Source organism: Drosophila erecta, unplaced genomic scaffold (assembly GCF_003286155.1).
Source record: "Drosophila erecta strain 14021-0224.00,06,07 unplaced genomic scaffold, DereRS2 tig00000092-arrow-pilon, whole genome shotgun sequence".
NCBI classification, from domain to species: Eukaryota; Metazoa; Arthropoda; class Insecta; order Diptera; family Drosophilidae; genus Drosophila; species Drosophila erecta.
In genome coordinates, this window is record NW_020825207.1 from 11763618 (window position 1) to 11779189 (window position 15572).

The 15572-nt window shown below is 46.5% G+C and overlaps 1 protein-coding gene across 1 annotated transcript; it reads left to right on the forward strand.

Moving 5' to 3' along the window:
• The first annotated feature begins 176 nt into the window (after positions 1–176).
• Positions 177–6985, forward strand: LOC6547738 (DE-cadherin). Its single transcript, XM_001974956.3, has 2 exons — positions 177–1563; positions 2800–6985. Exons 1-2 carry the CDS (start codon positions 937–939, stop codon positions 6694–6696), a joined length of 4524 nt encoding a protein of 1507 aa, XP_001974992.1. The 5' UTR covers positions 177–936; the 3' UTR covers positions 6697–6985.
• Positions 6986–15572: the final 8587 nt, after the last annotated feature.

The window sequence follows — 15572 nt, forward strand, 5'->3', positions numbered from 1 at the left end:
CAAATTGTAACTCATGTAGAGATTGTCAGTATATTTATTCACTTAGTGGCTTCCTCCACGCAGTTCAGTGTGAATAATTCATCAACTGAATTTTGAAAAAGTGTGGATAGGTTATAGTATCGATTAAACAGGAGATTCGAGGAAGTTAATCGATATTTATCGATAACCCAATAATCGATGGTGTGTCACATCTCCAACGCCGCTCGATGTTGTTGCATTGTGTTTTTGCTTTTGAATTGGGCGGTTGTCTCGCGCGTCGATCGCAGTTTCAAAATCGGTGTGCCTTCGCAGTTTCGTTGCAAGCCGACAATAAAGGCGATCAAAGTGAAGGAAAATACGTTTTGCGATCTTTTTATTTAAAATAATTCGCCAAAGTGTACAAGTTCACAACGATATACCATCGAGAAGTGCCTTTTTACCAAAAGTCGTTGGTAACACACGTACCAACGCGGCGGACCGAACCACACGCACACAAATGCGCGCGCTTGGCAGTGTGCGTGTAACTACTTTTTTACCTGGTCTTACCTGTTTGCGGAGCGAAAGAGAGAGGGCAACAGATACGGAGAAAGAGAGTGCCAAAGGGGACGAGTGAAAGATAAAAGTGAACGAAATATCAGGCAGAGCAGCTGCACCGAAATCGGAATCAGTCAGTTTACAATCAGGGCGCGCACTGTACGAATTCGATTGATAATTATTGAGCGGTTGCCATGAAAATGCAGTCCAAACAAACGGAACACTGAGAGAAACGCAACAAGAAGAAGAGTGCAAATAGAATAGAATAGAAAAGAAGTGGAAGTAGAAGTAGATGTGGGCAACACAAACAAAAGTAAAAGGTGTGTGTGAGTGAAATAATACTGGGTGATTTACAAAGAAGTGCTCAAAAGTGTTGCGGTTGAAACAAAGAGAGTCTGCGATGGCGGATCGCCGCTAGAGAGTATGTCCACCAGTGTCCAGCGAATGTCCAGAAGCCACCACTGCATCAACATGACGCCGACCCAGCAGGCCGGCCACCTAAATCCCGCCCAGCAACAGACGCACCAGCAGCACAAGCGAAAATGTCGCGACCTCGGCAGGCGACTAATCCCCGCGAGACTCCTCCTGGGCGTCCTTGTGGCCATCAGCCTTCTGTCACCCGCCCTCGCACTGCACTCGTTGCTGGACAAGAACTTCTCCGGCGACAATCGCAAGCCCGCCTTCAAGAACTGCGCCGGATACGCTCCAAAAGTTAAGGAGGAGCAGCCGGAGAACACCTACGTGCTCACCGTCGAGGCCGTCGACCCCGATCCCGACCAGGTCATTCGTTACAGCCTCGTCCAGTCGCCGTTCGAGCGGCCCAAGTTCTTCATTAATCCCAGCACGGGCGTCATCTTCACCACGCACACCTTCGATCGCGACGAGCCGATCCACGAGAAGTTCGTCTTCGTCACCGTCCAGGCCACGGATAATGGTCTGCCCCCCCTGGACGACGTTTGCACCTTCAACGTTACCATCGAGGACATCAACGACAATGCACCCGCCTTCAACAAGGCGCGCTATGACGAGTCCATGTCGGAAAATGCCCAGGTGAGTTTCCTGGCCCACTGAGTCAAAGTCTGCCCACTCTATTCACCACCGCTTGCCAAACTCGCGGACCCCGGATTACTGCGGTTTGGCCAAGCTGGTGAATCAGCACTAGAGTGATGCCATTCTTTCTGTCGTACCCCTCATGTACCTAACTTAATTGTTACTAAAACTCGATTTATAGTTTTTTTTTCACTGGAGTGTATTAGAAATGTCTTTCAACCAAAAACCCATTAACATTAATTTACATTTTTTTTGTTAAATGCAAGTATATTATCAGTTAGCTAATAGAAAAGTTGGATTTATGTTGCACATCCTGTAATAGTTATCAAGGAGACCCTAAAGAAATAGAAAATGGCATCAATGTGCGCTACTAGGCTGTTTGTTATTGAAGTTTTAAATTTTTCTGACCACTGAAATTTGTGGATCAATGGCACCACAAGATTTGCCCCTCGCCCACCTGGTCATCCCAACAGACTGAAACACCCACTGTCCCACGTCCTACAGTGTTAATTAAACACTTGGCCAGTTCATGGGCGAACATCTTCTTGGGCGGAACTAGTTTTCGCTTGGCGTAGGAGGGCGACCACTTGGAGACGGGTTTTGGGTTCATTGCTCGCCCGGTTCGATACTGAAAACCTTGAAACCCTTTCCAACGCCTTTTCTTTTACGCCATTTCCATGTTTGCGACCAGAAAAACTTGTACCACAAACAGTGGTAGAAAACTAAGTTTAGCTAAGTACTTGTGTTAGCGTGCAGTAGTTTTACCAAGACAATAACTTTGTACCGAAAGAGAGATATAAATATTTTAGGTAATTCATTTGTTTAGTTTAGTTTTCGCAGATTAAATATAGTATTTATACATTTTCATAAATAATATGGATTTGACTGTATTCGGCATCGGAAAGTCTTTTTCTACGTAGTTAACGGATTGTACTGCAGATAGTTATCTGGCTTATATGTACAAGTATGTGTTATTTTCCTCGATTTCCTCTTCATATCCACAACAAACGCTGTTATATTTAGCAAAGCTTTGTCAGCAGAGAAATTTCTGCGAAAAGGTTTCAGTTCTAATTAGGCCCTTGCCCAGGTAGCATTCAGAAAAAGGAGGTTAAGGAAACTAGAGCGGGGTCATGTGCTTGCTGCTGGTTTGGGCAAACTTGCAGGAAAGTTGTGTTAACGGAAGGAAACCAGAAACCTCCAAGTATCTGTGGCTTTATCTTTACCTTTTATTTGCAGCCCGACGCGGTGGTGATGACTATCAGCGCCAGTGACTTCGACGATGGTAACAACAGTCTGGTCGAGTACGAGATTCTGCGGGAGCGCGACTTCCAGTACTTCAAGATTGACAAGGAGTCGGGCATTATCTACCTGAAACGATCGATTGACAAGCGACCCGGCCAATCGTACGCGATAATTGTGCGGGCATATAACGTAGTTCCAGATCCGCCGCAGGATGCGCAGATCGAAGTTCGCATCCGGGTGGTGGAGTCCTCAATTAAGCCGCCATCATTCGTAAATCCCATCGATACACCCATTTACCTGAAGGAGAATCTTAAGAACTTTACACATCCGATCGCCACATTACGAGCAGTTTCCAATATGCCGGACAAGCCGGAGGTCATCTTCGAATTGAACACCGGTCGCACAGAGCAGACAAACAGCAAGAACACATTCGTGTTCAATCAGATCGGCAATGAGGTGACCATTAGCCTGGGCAAGACCCTGGACTACGAGGCCATCACGGACTACACCCTCACCATGATTGTGCGAAATACACACGAACTGGGCACAGAACATCAGATCAAGATTCAGGTGGAGGATGTCAACGATAATATCCCCTACTACACTGAGGTTAAATCGGGCACTATCCTGGAGAACGAGCCACCCGGCACGCCAGTTATGCAGGTGCGTGCCTTCGACATGGACGGCACCTCGGCCAATAATATTGTGTCCTTTGAGCTGGCCGACAATCGGGAGTACTTCACCATCGACCCTAATACGGGCAACATTACCGCCCTGACCACATTCGATCGCGAGGAGCGCGATTTCTACAACGTAAAGGTTATTGCCAGCGACAATTCGCCATCGAGTCTGTTTGACAATGGCGAGCCGAACCGTGGCCACCAAGTATTCCGCATCTCCATTGGTGACAAGAACGACCACAAGCCGCACTTCCAGCAGGACAAATATCTGGCGGAAAGGCTGCTCGAGGATGCCAATACCAATACCGAAGTAATTGAGGTAAAGGCCGAGGACGAGGACAACGCATCTCAGATCCTGTACAGCATTGAAAGTGGTAACGTGGGTGATGCCTTCAAGATCGGCCTCAAGACTGGCAAAATCACGGTCAACCAGAAGTTGGACTACGAAACAATCACGGAGTACGAGCTGAAGGTGCGTGCCTTTGATGGAATCTACGACGACTACACCACGGTGGTTATCAAAATTGAAGACGTGAACGACAACCCACCGGTTTTCAAGAAGGACTACAGCGTCACTATCCTGGAGGAGACCACATACGACGACTGCATCCTCACGGTCGAAGCCTACGATCCGGACATCAAGGATCGCAACGCAGATCAGCATATCGTCTATTCGATTCACCAGAACGATGGAAATCGGTGGACCATTGACAACAGTGGCTGCCTGCGTTTGGTCAAGACGCTGGACCGCGATCCGCCCAATGGTCACAAGAACTGGCAGGTTCTGATCAAGGCCAATGATGAGGATGGAGTAGGAACCACGGTCAGCACAGTGAAAGAGGTCACTGTCACGTTGAAGGACATAAACGACAACGCTCCCTTCCTGATCAACGAAATGCCTGTCTACTGGACGGAGAACCGCAATCCCGGCCATGTTGTGCAGCTACAGGCCAACGACTACGACGATACTCCGGGGGCAGGTAACTTCACCTTCGGCATCGACAGCGAAGCCACACCGGACATCAAGACCAAGTTCAGCATGGATGGCGACTATTTGCACGCCAACGTCCAGTTCGATCGGGAGGCCCAAAAGGAGTACTTCATCCCCATCCGCATAAGTGATTCTGGCGTTCCGCGACAGAGTGCCGTGAGCATTCTGCACTTGGTAATCGGCGATGTTAACGACAATGCCATGAGCGAGGGATCGTCGCGCATCTTCATTTACAATTACAAGGGAGAAGCGCCGGAAACCGATATTGGTCGCGTGTTCGTAGATGACCTGGATGACTGGGATTTGGATGACAAGTACTTTGAATGGAAGGATCTTCCGCACGATCAGTTCAGGCTTAATCCAAGCACAGGAATGATCACCATGCTGGTTCACACCGCCGAGGGAGAGTACGACCTGTCGTTCGTAGTGACCGAGGATTCCATGTTCGTGCCCCGTCACTCCGTAGATGCTTATGTCACCGTGGTGGTCCGAGAGCTCCCCGAGGAGGCGGTGGACAAGAGCGGCAGCATCCGATTCATCAACGTAACCAAGGAGGAGTTTATCAGTGTGCCGCGCGACTTCCAGTCACCAGATGCCCTTTCCCTAAAGGATCGGCTGCAGCTCTCGCTGTCCAAGCTTTTTAATACGTCGGTATCCAACGTGGACGTGTTCACTGTGCTCCAAAACGAGAATCATACGCTCGATGTGCGCTTCTCCGCCCACGGCTCACCCTACTATGCTCCGGAGAAACTAAATGGAATAGTGGCCCAAAATCAGCAGCATTTGGAGAACGAACTAGATCTGCAGATGCTGATGGTGAACATTGACGAGTGTCTGATTGAGAAGTTCAAGTGCGAGGAATCCTGCACCAATGAGCTGCACAAGAGCTCGGTGCCTTACATGATATACTCGAATACAACATCGTTTGTGGGCGTGAATGCCTTCGTTCAAGCGCAATGCGTTTGCGAGGCTCCATTAATGAGGCGCTGTCTGAACGGAGGATCTCCGCGGTACGGGGAGAACGACGTGTGTGACTGCATAGACGGATTCACCGGACCCCACTGCGAACTCGTCTCCGTGGCATTCTACGGCTCTGGATATGCATTCTACGAACCAATTGCCGCCTGCAACAACACCAAGATTAGCCTGGAGATCACGCCCCAGATCGACCAGGGCCTGATCATGTACTTGGGACCACTAAACTTCAATCCGCTGCTGGCCATCTCTGATTTCCTAGCTTTGGAGTTGGACAATGGCTATCCGGTGCTGACTGTGGACTACGGATCGGGTGCCATCCGCATCCGCCATCAGCACATCAAGATGGTGGCTGATCGCACCTACCAACTGGACATTATCCTGCAGCGTACCAGTATTGAGATGACTGTGGACAATTGCCGGCTGTCCACCTGCCAGACACTAGGCGCCCCCATCGGCCCCAATGAGTTCCTCAATGTGAACGCACCGCTGCAGTTGGGCGGCACTCCGGTGGACCTGGAGCAACTGGGACGGCAGCTCAATTGGACGCACGTACCAAACCAGAAGGGCTTCTTCGGATGCATTCGCAACCTGACGATTAACGAGCAGACTTACAACTTGGGAATGCCCTCCGTGTTCCGAAACATCGACAGCGGCTGCCAGCAGTCCGTGGCCGTGGCGTTCAGTTTTGGAATAGATAGAAACTTCATCATCGCGATCATCGTATGTCTCGCGCTGCTGCTGATCATCCTGTTGGCAGTGGTGGTGCAGAAGAAGCAGAAGAACGGCTGGCACGAGAAGGACATCGACGACATCCGCGAGACGATCATCAACTACGAGGACGAGGGTGGCGGCGAGAGGGATACGGACTATGACCTGAATGTTCTGCGCACCCAGCCCTTCTACGAGGAGAAGCTATACAAAGATCCTCATGCGTTACAGGGGAACATGCGCGACCCCAACGACATACCCGACATCGCCGACTTCCTGGGCGACAAGAAGGAGAACTGCGACCGGGATGTGGGCGCCACAACCGTGGACGATGTGCGGCACTACGCGTACGAGGGTGACGGCAACTCCGATGGCAGCCTGTCCAGTCTGGCGTCCTGCACCGATGACGGCGATCTCAACTTCGACTACCTGTCCAACTTTGGACCGCGCTTCCGTAAACTGGCCGACATGTACGGCGAGGAGCCCTCAGACACCGACTCCAACGTGGACGACGACCAGGGCTGGCGCATCTAGGAATCTTCGCCAGCCGCGGTATGATGACGTAGAAATGCAAAAGACTTTTTATATACTAAGAGTTGTACGGATGTTGAAAGTGTCGGGACAAGGCGTCGGCCTAGCCGGCGCCAAAGTCGATTCAGAGATATGTATATACCCACGTATATGGGTAACTATATATTATATATATATATATATATTTTTATGGAGGAATATTGCAAGGGCCCTGGGGAAGACGTTTTTGTTTTTTGTTGTGTAAATGCAAAAAGTGATCTTGATCTTACGTAAACAAACTATTTAAGCTAAAGCAAACACTAATGTAGCCAAGCAACTGCGAACAAATCACAAATTTCTGCAGAACTGCTAATCCTTCGATTCCACACATTTAGGGAAATTCAAATGGGTTAGCAATGCACTCGAAATATAAATTAAAATGTCTAGAAAACGAAATATTCCTAGAAGCGAATCCGAAATCGGTATGCATTTCTCGTTGCATAAGACTTCAAAATACCAACACTAGTTATTAGCTTATTTTATAGCCTACATATGTTAGTTAAAAATGCATTACAAAACTTAGTATGAGGAATCATATCGCATTAGGGCCCCAACAAGACAGATCTTTAATTAGCATTCGTTGAAACTTCCGAACTAAAAGAAATGAACACAAAATCAAAGGGGAAATTCATTAGATAAGACAAGTCGGTATTTCTAAGCTAACTCTTCGATCTTAATTTATCTAGAGCCGTAAACCCTATCAATATCAGTATAAGTTCTTAGGGTTGTCTTCTAGTACATGTATAAATCAGTTTAACCTAATTTTTATCGAATTGAGGGAGACCCAACTCTTCCTATGTAATTGCGAACGAAACACGTGTGCATCTATATCCATGTTATATTAGAGGGGATATAATATATATATAAATATAGAGACATATATGTAAGTGAAAATGTTCAATAAATAAATGCGATATGTATTTTTGTAAGTCTTTTCCCATAGACACTAAGACTCAATTAAGCCGCAGGGCACATTTTTTACATGCCAAGGCAAACCAATCATAGAAAAGTTGAGATACTTTATTTATATATAGTACATATTGATTAAGTGTGTAATTTACAACAAACGAAAGAGCCACACAAACACACAACAATTGTGTTAAAATAAAAAATATAATAAAATCGAATACATTTCGCTCTGTGTTGATCACTTAAGTTCGAGATAAGCGTTTAAGGAAGTCAGTCGCTATGTTCGATTGGAGGTGACAGCCAGCGAGCCCCGTTCCCTGGATTTTATTAGAAGTAATGAAAATGTACACAAGTGCTCGAGTAAGCTATGTTTGCTTAGCGCTAGACGAACTTACATATACTGGGGGTATATAGCCACTTATATATAAATGGTAAGTCATTGACTGAGGCGGCGGCGAGCGCCACTGCGAAGTGTAACCGGAGGAAAAGCGTCATTATCTTATCAGCGGAAAGTAGGTTACGCTTGCCTTTGGATTCATTCGGCTTGAACAAAATCGATTGCGGCACAAGTCAATGAACAAAATTGGAGCGGTTCAATTTGTAAATGGCGGGCGAGTGGACGAGAAAATGTGTATTCATTGCAGCAGGTGCAGTTTGGTTCCCCGCAGCTGCAATTGTATCTATGTGTGGATCGCTGCAGCAGAACACTTCATTAAGATTTGCATGGCTGATATGTCAAGGCGTCCGAGGATATCTGTTAGATGCGACTTTGGGCCAGATGAATGTGTTGCAGCTGCTGTCTGGATGTCCTTTCAAGCTGAAGATTAATGGTATGTCTAGTTGGGTGTGCTTGTCTGTGGTGCAGGCAAAATAAATCAAAACTTCTTTGTATGTTTTTGAGCCCAGCAGTGTTTTATTCCAGGAAAATTCGATTTCAATTGACTCTTCAAACATATCAACATTTTGAAAGCCACCGAAGTCAAAAGAAACTTGAAGTGCCTTTCGCTTCAAGAGATGCGAAGGGATCGACATGTATAGATGTCGAGGGTCCATCAAATATTCAAATTTCAAATCAATTAAATACCTCAAGTATCGAAGTATGAAGCACTTTGGAGAAACAAAAAGCATGCATTTCTCGGTATCAAATTGTTCCCATTGCGGAAATGCCCGCCTGAAAAAATGAAATCGATCGGACGACGACAGATGTCTTTTCAATTTTCGTCTTAAGCCTGAAGTTCCAGCTGAAAAAAAGAGCAGCAAAAATTTGTGCCGGACATGCCGACGTGAGGTTTCACCGGCAACATGTGGCTCTGGGACGAGGCCCAAAGATGCAGAGGAAGCGCAGAGAACAGGCGAAAATCGGCAAGTAAAATGGTTGAGTAATCAAATAACCTCTTCTGGCTACCTGCGCAGCTGCAGCTGCCAACGCACTCCTCAGGTGTGTATGGGCCCGATTCTTTGGCATGGCATGGTATGGGTTATTGTGTTGTGTTGTGTATGGCCCCTGGGATGTTTGGCCAGTGGATTAACATAGCGGGGAGAAGGCATCGACAAAATCCCGGGAAGGTGGAGTGGTCGGAAGAACCCAAGCCAAGGCAAGATGAGAGAGCAAAGACTTGTCTACCTGGGCTCACCTCACCACACTCACACGCAGATACCAATGTTCCCGCGTTCAGATACAGATACAGGTACTGAGATAACTCACCTTGACGCCAACGCCAGCCGCACCGAGATACACAGATACTCACCCATACCTGGGCAGACTTTAACGGAAAAATGAAAGCAAATCTTCGTTACGAACTTGGCTTGAGGAAAAACCAGTATTTCTGAAACGGCTCCGATCGAGGTGTGTATCTGTTGGATTCAAGTCTCTCCCAGGGCTTCTCTTTCGCTGCTCGGGTCGAGGAGTCTCTCTTTGAGTTCAAGTTCCATTTCCCAGTCTTCAAACTTCTTCGCAACCCAACTCGAACTCCTTAACGCAAGATGGTTCTTCAGGTACAGAATTGTCCACTGACCCAGAGGCTTTTGCCTCTTGCTAAATGCTTTTTATTAAACTAAACTAAAATGCTTATAATAAACTGAGATCTAAATTATCTTTATTATGCATATTCGGATTTCCTAATGGGAAACTTAGCCATGAAGTCAAGCGTTTACATTTTCGCAGCAGATCTTTGAGTCTTCTTAGTCGAGATTATCGAACTTAATCCACTCAGCTCGAAATCTACTCAACTCAACACAACTCTTTCTGTCACGCACGAAGCGAACAACTCCCTCGTCTTTCTGCAGAAACAGAGACAGAAAAAGATACATATACTAGGACAGCCACAGATGGATACGTATTGATGGGGCACGTCTTGGCGTTTTACTACCTGTTGATGGGGAAGATGCTGCTGCCAAGGTCTCGCTTTGATTAATTATGGTGGAACGGAGTGGAGTGGAGTGAAGTGAGGGGCGACGAGCGGAATGTCCACGGATGAACAGTCGAATGCAAGGCTGCCAAGATGCCTATTAACACTAGCTGGCTATTCATCACAGTTTCAATTACCAGACTGCCCAGACAGACGGACTCCATTGATTTGAATTATTAAAGAGGGCATCGCTACCAACACCGATATTATGCCCAGTTCATTACACCCTGGAAGTGAGTGTATGTCGGCAGGGTAATCGTCGTTTCGAAGTTCCTAGTTCTTATCCCAGAGTGGGTTCGTGTTTCACTGTTCTAAAAGTATTTGACTGGCCCAATATGTTTTTCTCATTGTCTGCGCAGCTTGTCATGACAAACATATCCAACTCAATATTTATTGAGTTTGAAAGGAGACTCCATTTGAAGATTTCTCTATCGTTTCCCTAGAGCCTGCTTAATGCAAATGCCATTTGAGTCTTTAGACTAAAGATAACTATAGCATATCTTCTCCCGTTTCCCACTTCTGACACTTGCTGTTTGCAAATTTGTCTGGATTCCAGGTTATCTGTAATTTTTTGCAAATTAATTCCTCCCTCATCCGCCGGCAATTATACCGCAGTGAACCCCAGTGGCTTAGCTGTTTGACCATCGCCAGTAGAAGAGGTTTCCCTGGCGGTTCTCCTCCAATGAGCAGGCATTGCCAGAAGTCATGGGAAAATGGATCTGGGCGGAATATGCACTTATGCACTTACATGATATATGGCGACCGCAAGCGGCTCCCCTTGGCCATCTTATCACCAAGACGCCTTGTACGGCACTAATAACTCTATGAAGTCGGTACGTGGCTTCTGTGCTAAAACGCTTATTAGTTGGCCACCGATTCCAGCGATTCCTTCAGTCCACTCAGAATCGGAATGCATAGTAATGAGACTGCCGCTCATAAAGGGAAATTTCGAAAAGAAGACGATAAAATGCTGACCATTTGGACGTGCCCGTTGGCCGACGATTCTTTCCGATCATCGATGCCCGGCACGTACTTGCAGCCTGATTTGTGGCGATCAGCAGGGATCGGCAACACACTCGTGGCAGAAATAACAGGGCCGGGATTAGAGGAAGACATAACCACCGAAAAGCGATTCTCGGAATGCAGAGAAAATAACAAACAAGGTGTGCAAATTTGCACTCTACCACAGACTCATGCCGATTCTTTTGCATGTCTGGGTTTCTTTGTCGTTTCTGTGCAGGTGCCTTGTCTCCATGCTGAAATGGTTGAAAGCGGAAACACTTTGGAAAAATATTGCAATCAAAGCAGAAAATATGGTCTTAAACTAGTTTCGCCACGTTTTCGCTGAAACTGAGACCTGCACTGGACTTCGCACAATCGCTGGCCAAACAACAGTCCAAACAGAAACTGATGTGGGCAAAACAATAAGGCAAACAACCCAAGCTGATGTATCAGCGAAATTCAGCAATATATTTTCAAGGATAACCCCATAAACTACACCTAATTCCCTCATAAACTTTGCCAACTATCAGTCGCTGGCAATCTAATCGGTTGCAAGCCCACAAAATCGAACATATTGTTCATAGACCACAAATCCATTTGGAGTGTCATAATATTTGGTGACAACTAGCGAGACCCGGGGTGAAACATATTGCATTTAACTAGGAAAACAGCAAATCACGAGACCCACAAATGCCACTGGACTGAAGGAGCGGTGTGGCAGAAGGTATGACTAAAATACATATCTTACCGCAGGAGGGTGGCATTTTCGGATCGGCGGTGGTGGTTGGCATAATGTAGTCCCGGAAAGTAAAGCAAAAACTACCAAACAAAACAAAGGGCAAAACTCGAATGGGGGACAGCGACAACAATAAAATTAAAATGAAACTTCGCTGGAAACCCTACAAGTGAAATATGACCCTAATACAACTGTCCGATGGCGGGGGACGAGAATCAACCCTCTCCTCCGCCAAAATCCAGCGCAGGAACACCACAAACTGGGACTCCAAATGGAACTCCGATCGAAAGTGCACTGGGAACAGGAACAACCCCCAGCGCCATGACAAAGGTGAATTGTTCGGTGCCCAATGACAACTGCATGCTCGAGTTCGGATTGCTCGGGCTCAGATCCGATGGGATCCGATCCCAAATTGATAAGCCCCTGAGCAGCGCATGAAATATGGGGTCTGCACCACTGAATGCATTCATTTTGTTCAGTTCGGCATTCCAGGCGAGCGGGTTGTGGCAACATATCTATTCTTGTTTGCAGATTGCATGCTGCATGCACCAGATAGTGGATATCTTTTGTTTGTTCCCGACAATCGTTTGATAAATGGCGCACTCGAATGTTGAGCTTCCTCAAATCTCCGAAACTCACTACTTATTCACAAACAATTTGCTCCCTAAGCAGAAACGTCTCCGATGATCAACCAAAAAGCACGTTCAGCGCAGACAAAAGTCCGATGTCTTAACAGCTGAAGTCTGCAAAAATGTTCATGGAAACTATGCGCCTTAGTTTTGAGACTTATGAATGAGAAATGCAGCTACACTCTACAGAGAAATTCAGGTGTCACAAGAATGATTCTGATATATGAAATACGGGAAGTGAAGAAAGCATCTAAGAGATGTGCACATATCTTACGGAAAAACGTGTGTGATCAATGATCTTCCTCGATATTAGAGGGTGCTAAGTTGTAAAAAGGGGAAATGGCAATCTCTACTGAGTTTTTCTGCTGTTTTAGTATAGTGGTACGGGCAAATAGCAATTGAAAATGAAATGTACAATTCGACTAGCCGCGTGGAAATGGAGCAACGAGCTGCTGTCGTCGGCGGCGGCTGGTCAGGCCAAGCCAACTTAAGCTAAAGCCAGAGACAACGAAAAATACAACAAATAGAGGAGAAAAACTACAAAAAGCGGCAGCAGCCAGTCGACTTTACCAATAAATCGACCGAAAAGCAACGGCGAAGAAGGCATTGACACAAAAGTTTCGTTTTACGGGCAAAAAGGTGACGGGTGACGGGTGTCGGTGTCGAGTTGAGTGGCTTGCGGCTAAGGAAATGCAGGCCCAAAAGTGCAGCCCGTAGAAAGTGCAGCTCGCGACCCACTTTGGAGGTTGGGGGCGATCCACAGTGCGGAAAATCCCCTCCATTTGTGGGGCAATTTGGGTAACTCGATAGGGAAATGCGACCGCAGTTGGAGGCCTGCCGGCCATGCGGCTTAATAAAGCATTCGGTGGAGCAACATACTACGGCCCATAACTCATTTCACAGGTCCAGCGAGCGGATATTTCAATTGCCCAAAACTCGGACCACACATCGTGAGAATTATCACCAAAGGGCCGCTCCTAATGCATCCAGATGCCGTCCCCTAGCACTAGTCATAAAAAACCACTTCGAGGCATGGATGGCTTAGCAGCTTCGTAAGATAATAGCCGGAATCTTTGTCATTGCTGGGCAATGGTAACACGAAAACACTCGTAAACCCCCATGGAATCCGGCGGGAGCAGGGCATTTGACAAATTAGTCGGTCACTGGGGAATTTTAAGTGCAACAGGGCCAAATGCAGGGGCTGTTGATACATGCGTGCGGTTGATTCCCCATTTACCTGGCTGTGCACCGCCATGTATCTGAGGTGCACCATTCCAACTTCAAGCCACCCAACTGCACAGATTGCACTTACAGCTCGCTGTGGTAAGCTCCTCGATTGTTTCGGCTGATGTGGCCATTGCAACTGGCGACGATGATGAGGTTGGTCAGGAACGACATGGGTAAGCGCTGAATATTATTAATTGGATTTAACGCAACTTAGGCAACGGGCGCAGTGCGTATGGGTTCTGTGAAAGGCCTACAAAGTAAGTAGCATGCTTACTATATAAGAACCCAAATGGATCCTCTCCAGGTTCCAACTTGTCAGACTGAAAAGAGTGATTTAACGCTAGGCATTTTTATACGTTTTGAAGTCCATAAAGTTCCAAAACACGTTTAGAAATAGTTCAGAACTCGCTTATGTTAATCCCTTGTAAATTACACTATGGGTAGTTTTTGGTGAATATACCATATAGAGATATTCATTGGCAGAGTTTCTCAAAGTGCAGCTGGGAAAACTTCAAGGTGCTGCTGCTGCATTATTACTGCTTTTCATTATGCCAATAGACCGCTTTGCATTCGCACCTTTTTCTTGCGCTGCCGGGCGTTTCTGCGTAAATTGCATTTTACGCAGCACTAATGCCCAGAACGAGGTCATTTGGCCGTTCTGGGATTACCTCAAAGTGCAATTGTCTATGGAAAATGTGCTCTACGGTAGCAGTTCGTGCTTTTGAAGTCCGCCGTTTGTGTGCGATGGCCACTGGTAATTTGGAGGCGAACGTGCCGTCACAAAAAGCCATCTAAAGTTGCTGAGAGGCGGCTTCAAAGCGGCGGCCAAACTTGGAATGGCTGACACTGCATTTCCGGTGGCCAGTGGACTGCCCCACTCCACTTCCATTGGCACGCATTTTAGCGGTTCCGTGACGCAGGCGCATGTTAGACTAATTTCAATTACCTCAAACGGCTTTTAGGCAAATTAGAAACCTTTGTGACCGCAGATCACTTCGCCAGGGGCCTCCCATCGAACCGGAAACTCCGAGCAATGCCCAAACAACGTTTCAAATTCAAGGCAAACAAAATAGAGAGATCGTTGTTCATGGGAGTGCGTTCTGTTGAAACAAATGAAGCGCGAAATTCAAACAAAACAAATGGATAAGGAGGAATTTGACGGAAAACACAAACACTCGAAATTCAAACGTAAATGTTCTACAGTAGACATTGCCTAACCTTACTTACAAAATGGGTGAAATACTATCACTTCAAAAAGAGTTATATAAACTTGTATAACTCTTTGTTATTAATATTAGGAGATTAAGATATATTTATAAAATGTTCTATGTAAGGAAGGAAATTCCTCAATGGATCGCTTGAGCTGGAGAGTGATTATGTAGGCATAATGAGCGTTCTAAAGATTCCACCTAGGGTAAACAAAAATGCCACTCAGCTGCCTTGCCAAATCTCTCATAAAAAGAACAGAAATGAAGCGCATCCCTCGGCACAGAAAGCAAAATAGATATTCCGATTGTTTAGATTGTTTACACTATCCACACACACGTAAGGTGCCCACATATGGTTGTAATTAGCTGGGATTGTTGGTCAGGGGCCACATGCTGAATAATATCACATTTTATTAGATACTCGCTGGCTACTTGTTTCCACTTTTTGTTATGCAAATCGAGTAGCTGAGCCCACGGTGGGAAATCACCATAATATTGCTGTTAAACTGTACTCTATGTGTACTGTGGGTGTGGCAGCGTCATTGACAGGCAAACAGTGGAGCCGAAAGAAACTATTTTTGTGGTATGGAAAGTGTAGCCGAAAAAGGTCAATTACGCGACTTCCTCCGCTTTCCCAGGCCGCGGGAATATGAGAACCCATCGGAGCGAGGCGAGCCCTGGACGCCTCATCCTCACGCGACTCCGTTTTACACAGTCGAAT

What these genes read in the sequence shown, in the direction of transcription:
- LOC6547738 (XM_001974956.3), top strand. Translation starts at nt 937, where the DNA reads ATGTCCACCAGTGTCCAGCGAATGTCCAGAAGCCACCACTGCATCAAC. An exon ending in CCATGTCGGAAAATGCCCAG is followed by an intron (nt 1,564 to 2,799) that starts GTGAGTTTCCTG and finishes TTTTATTTGCAG; the next exon opens with CCCGACGCGGTGGTGATGAC.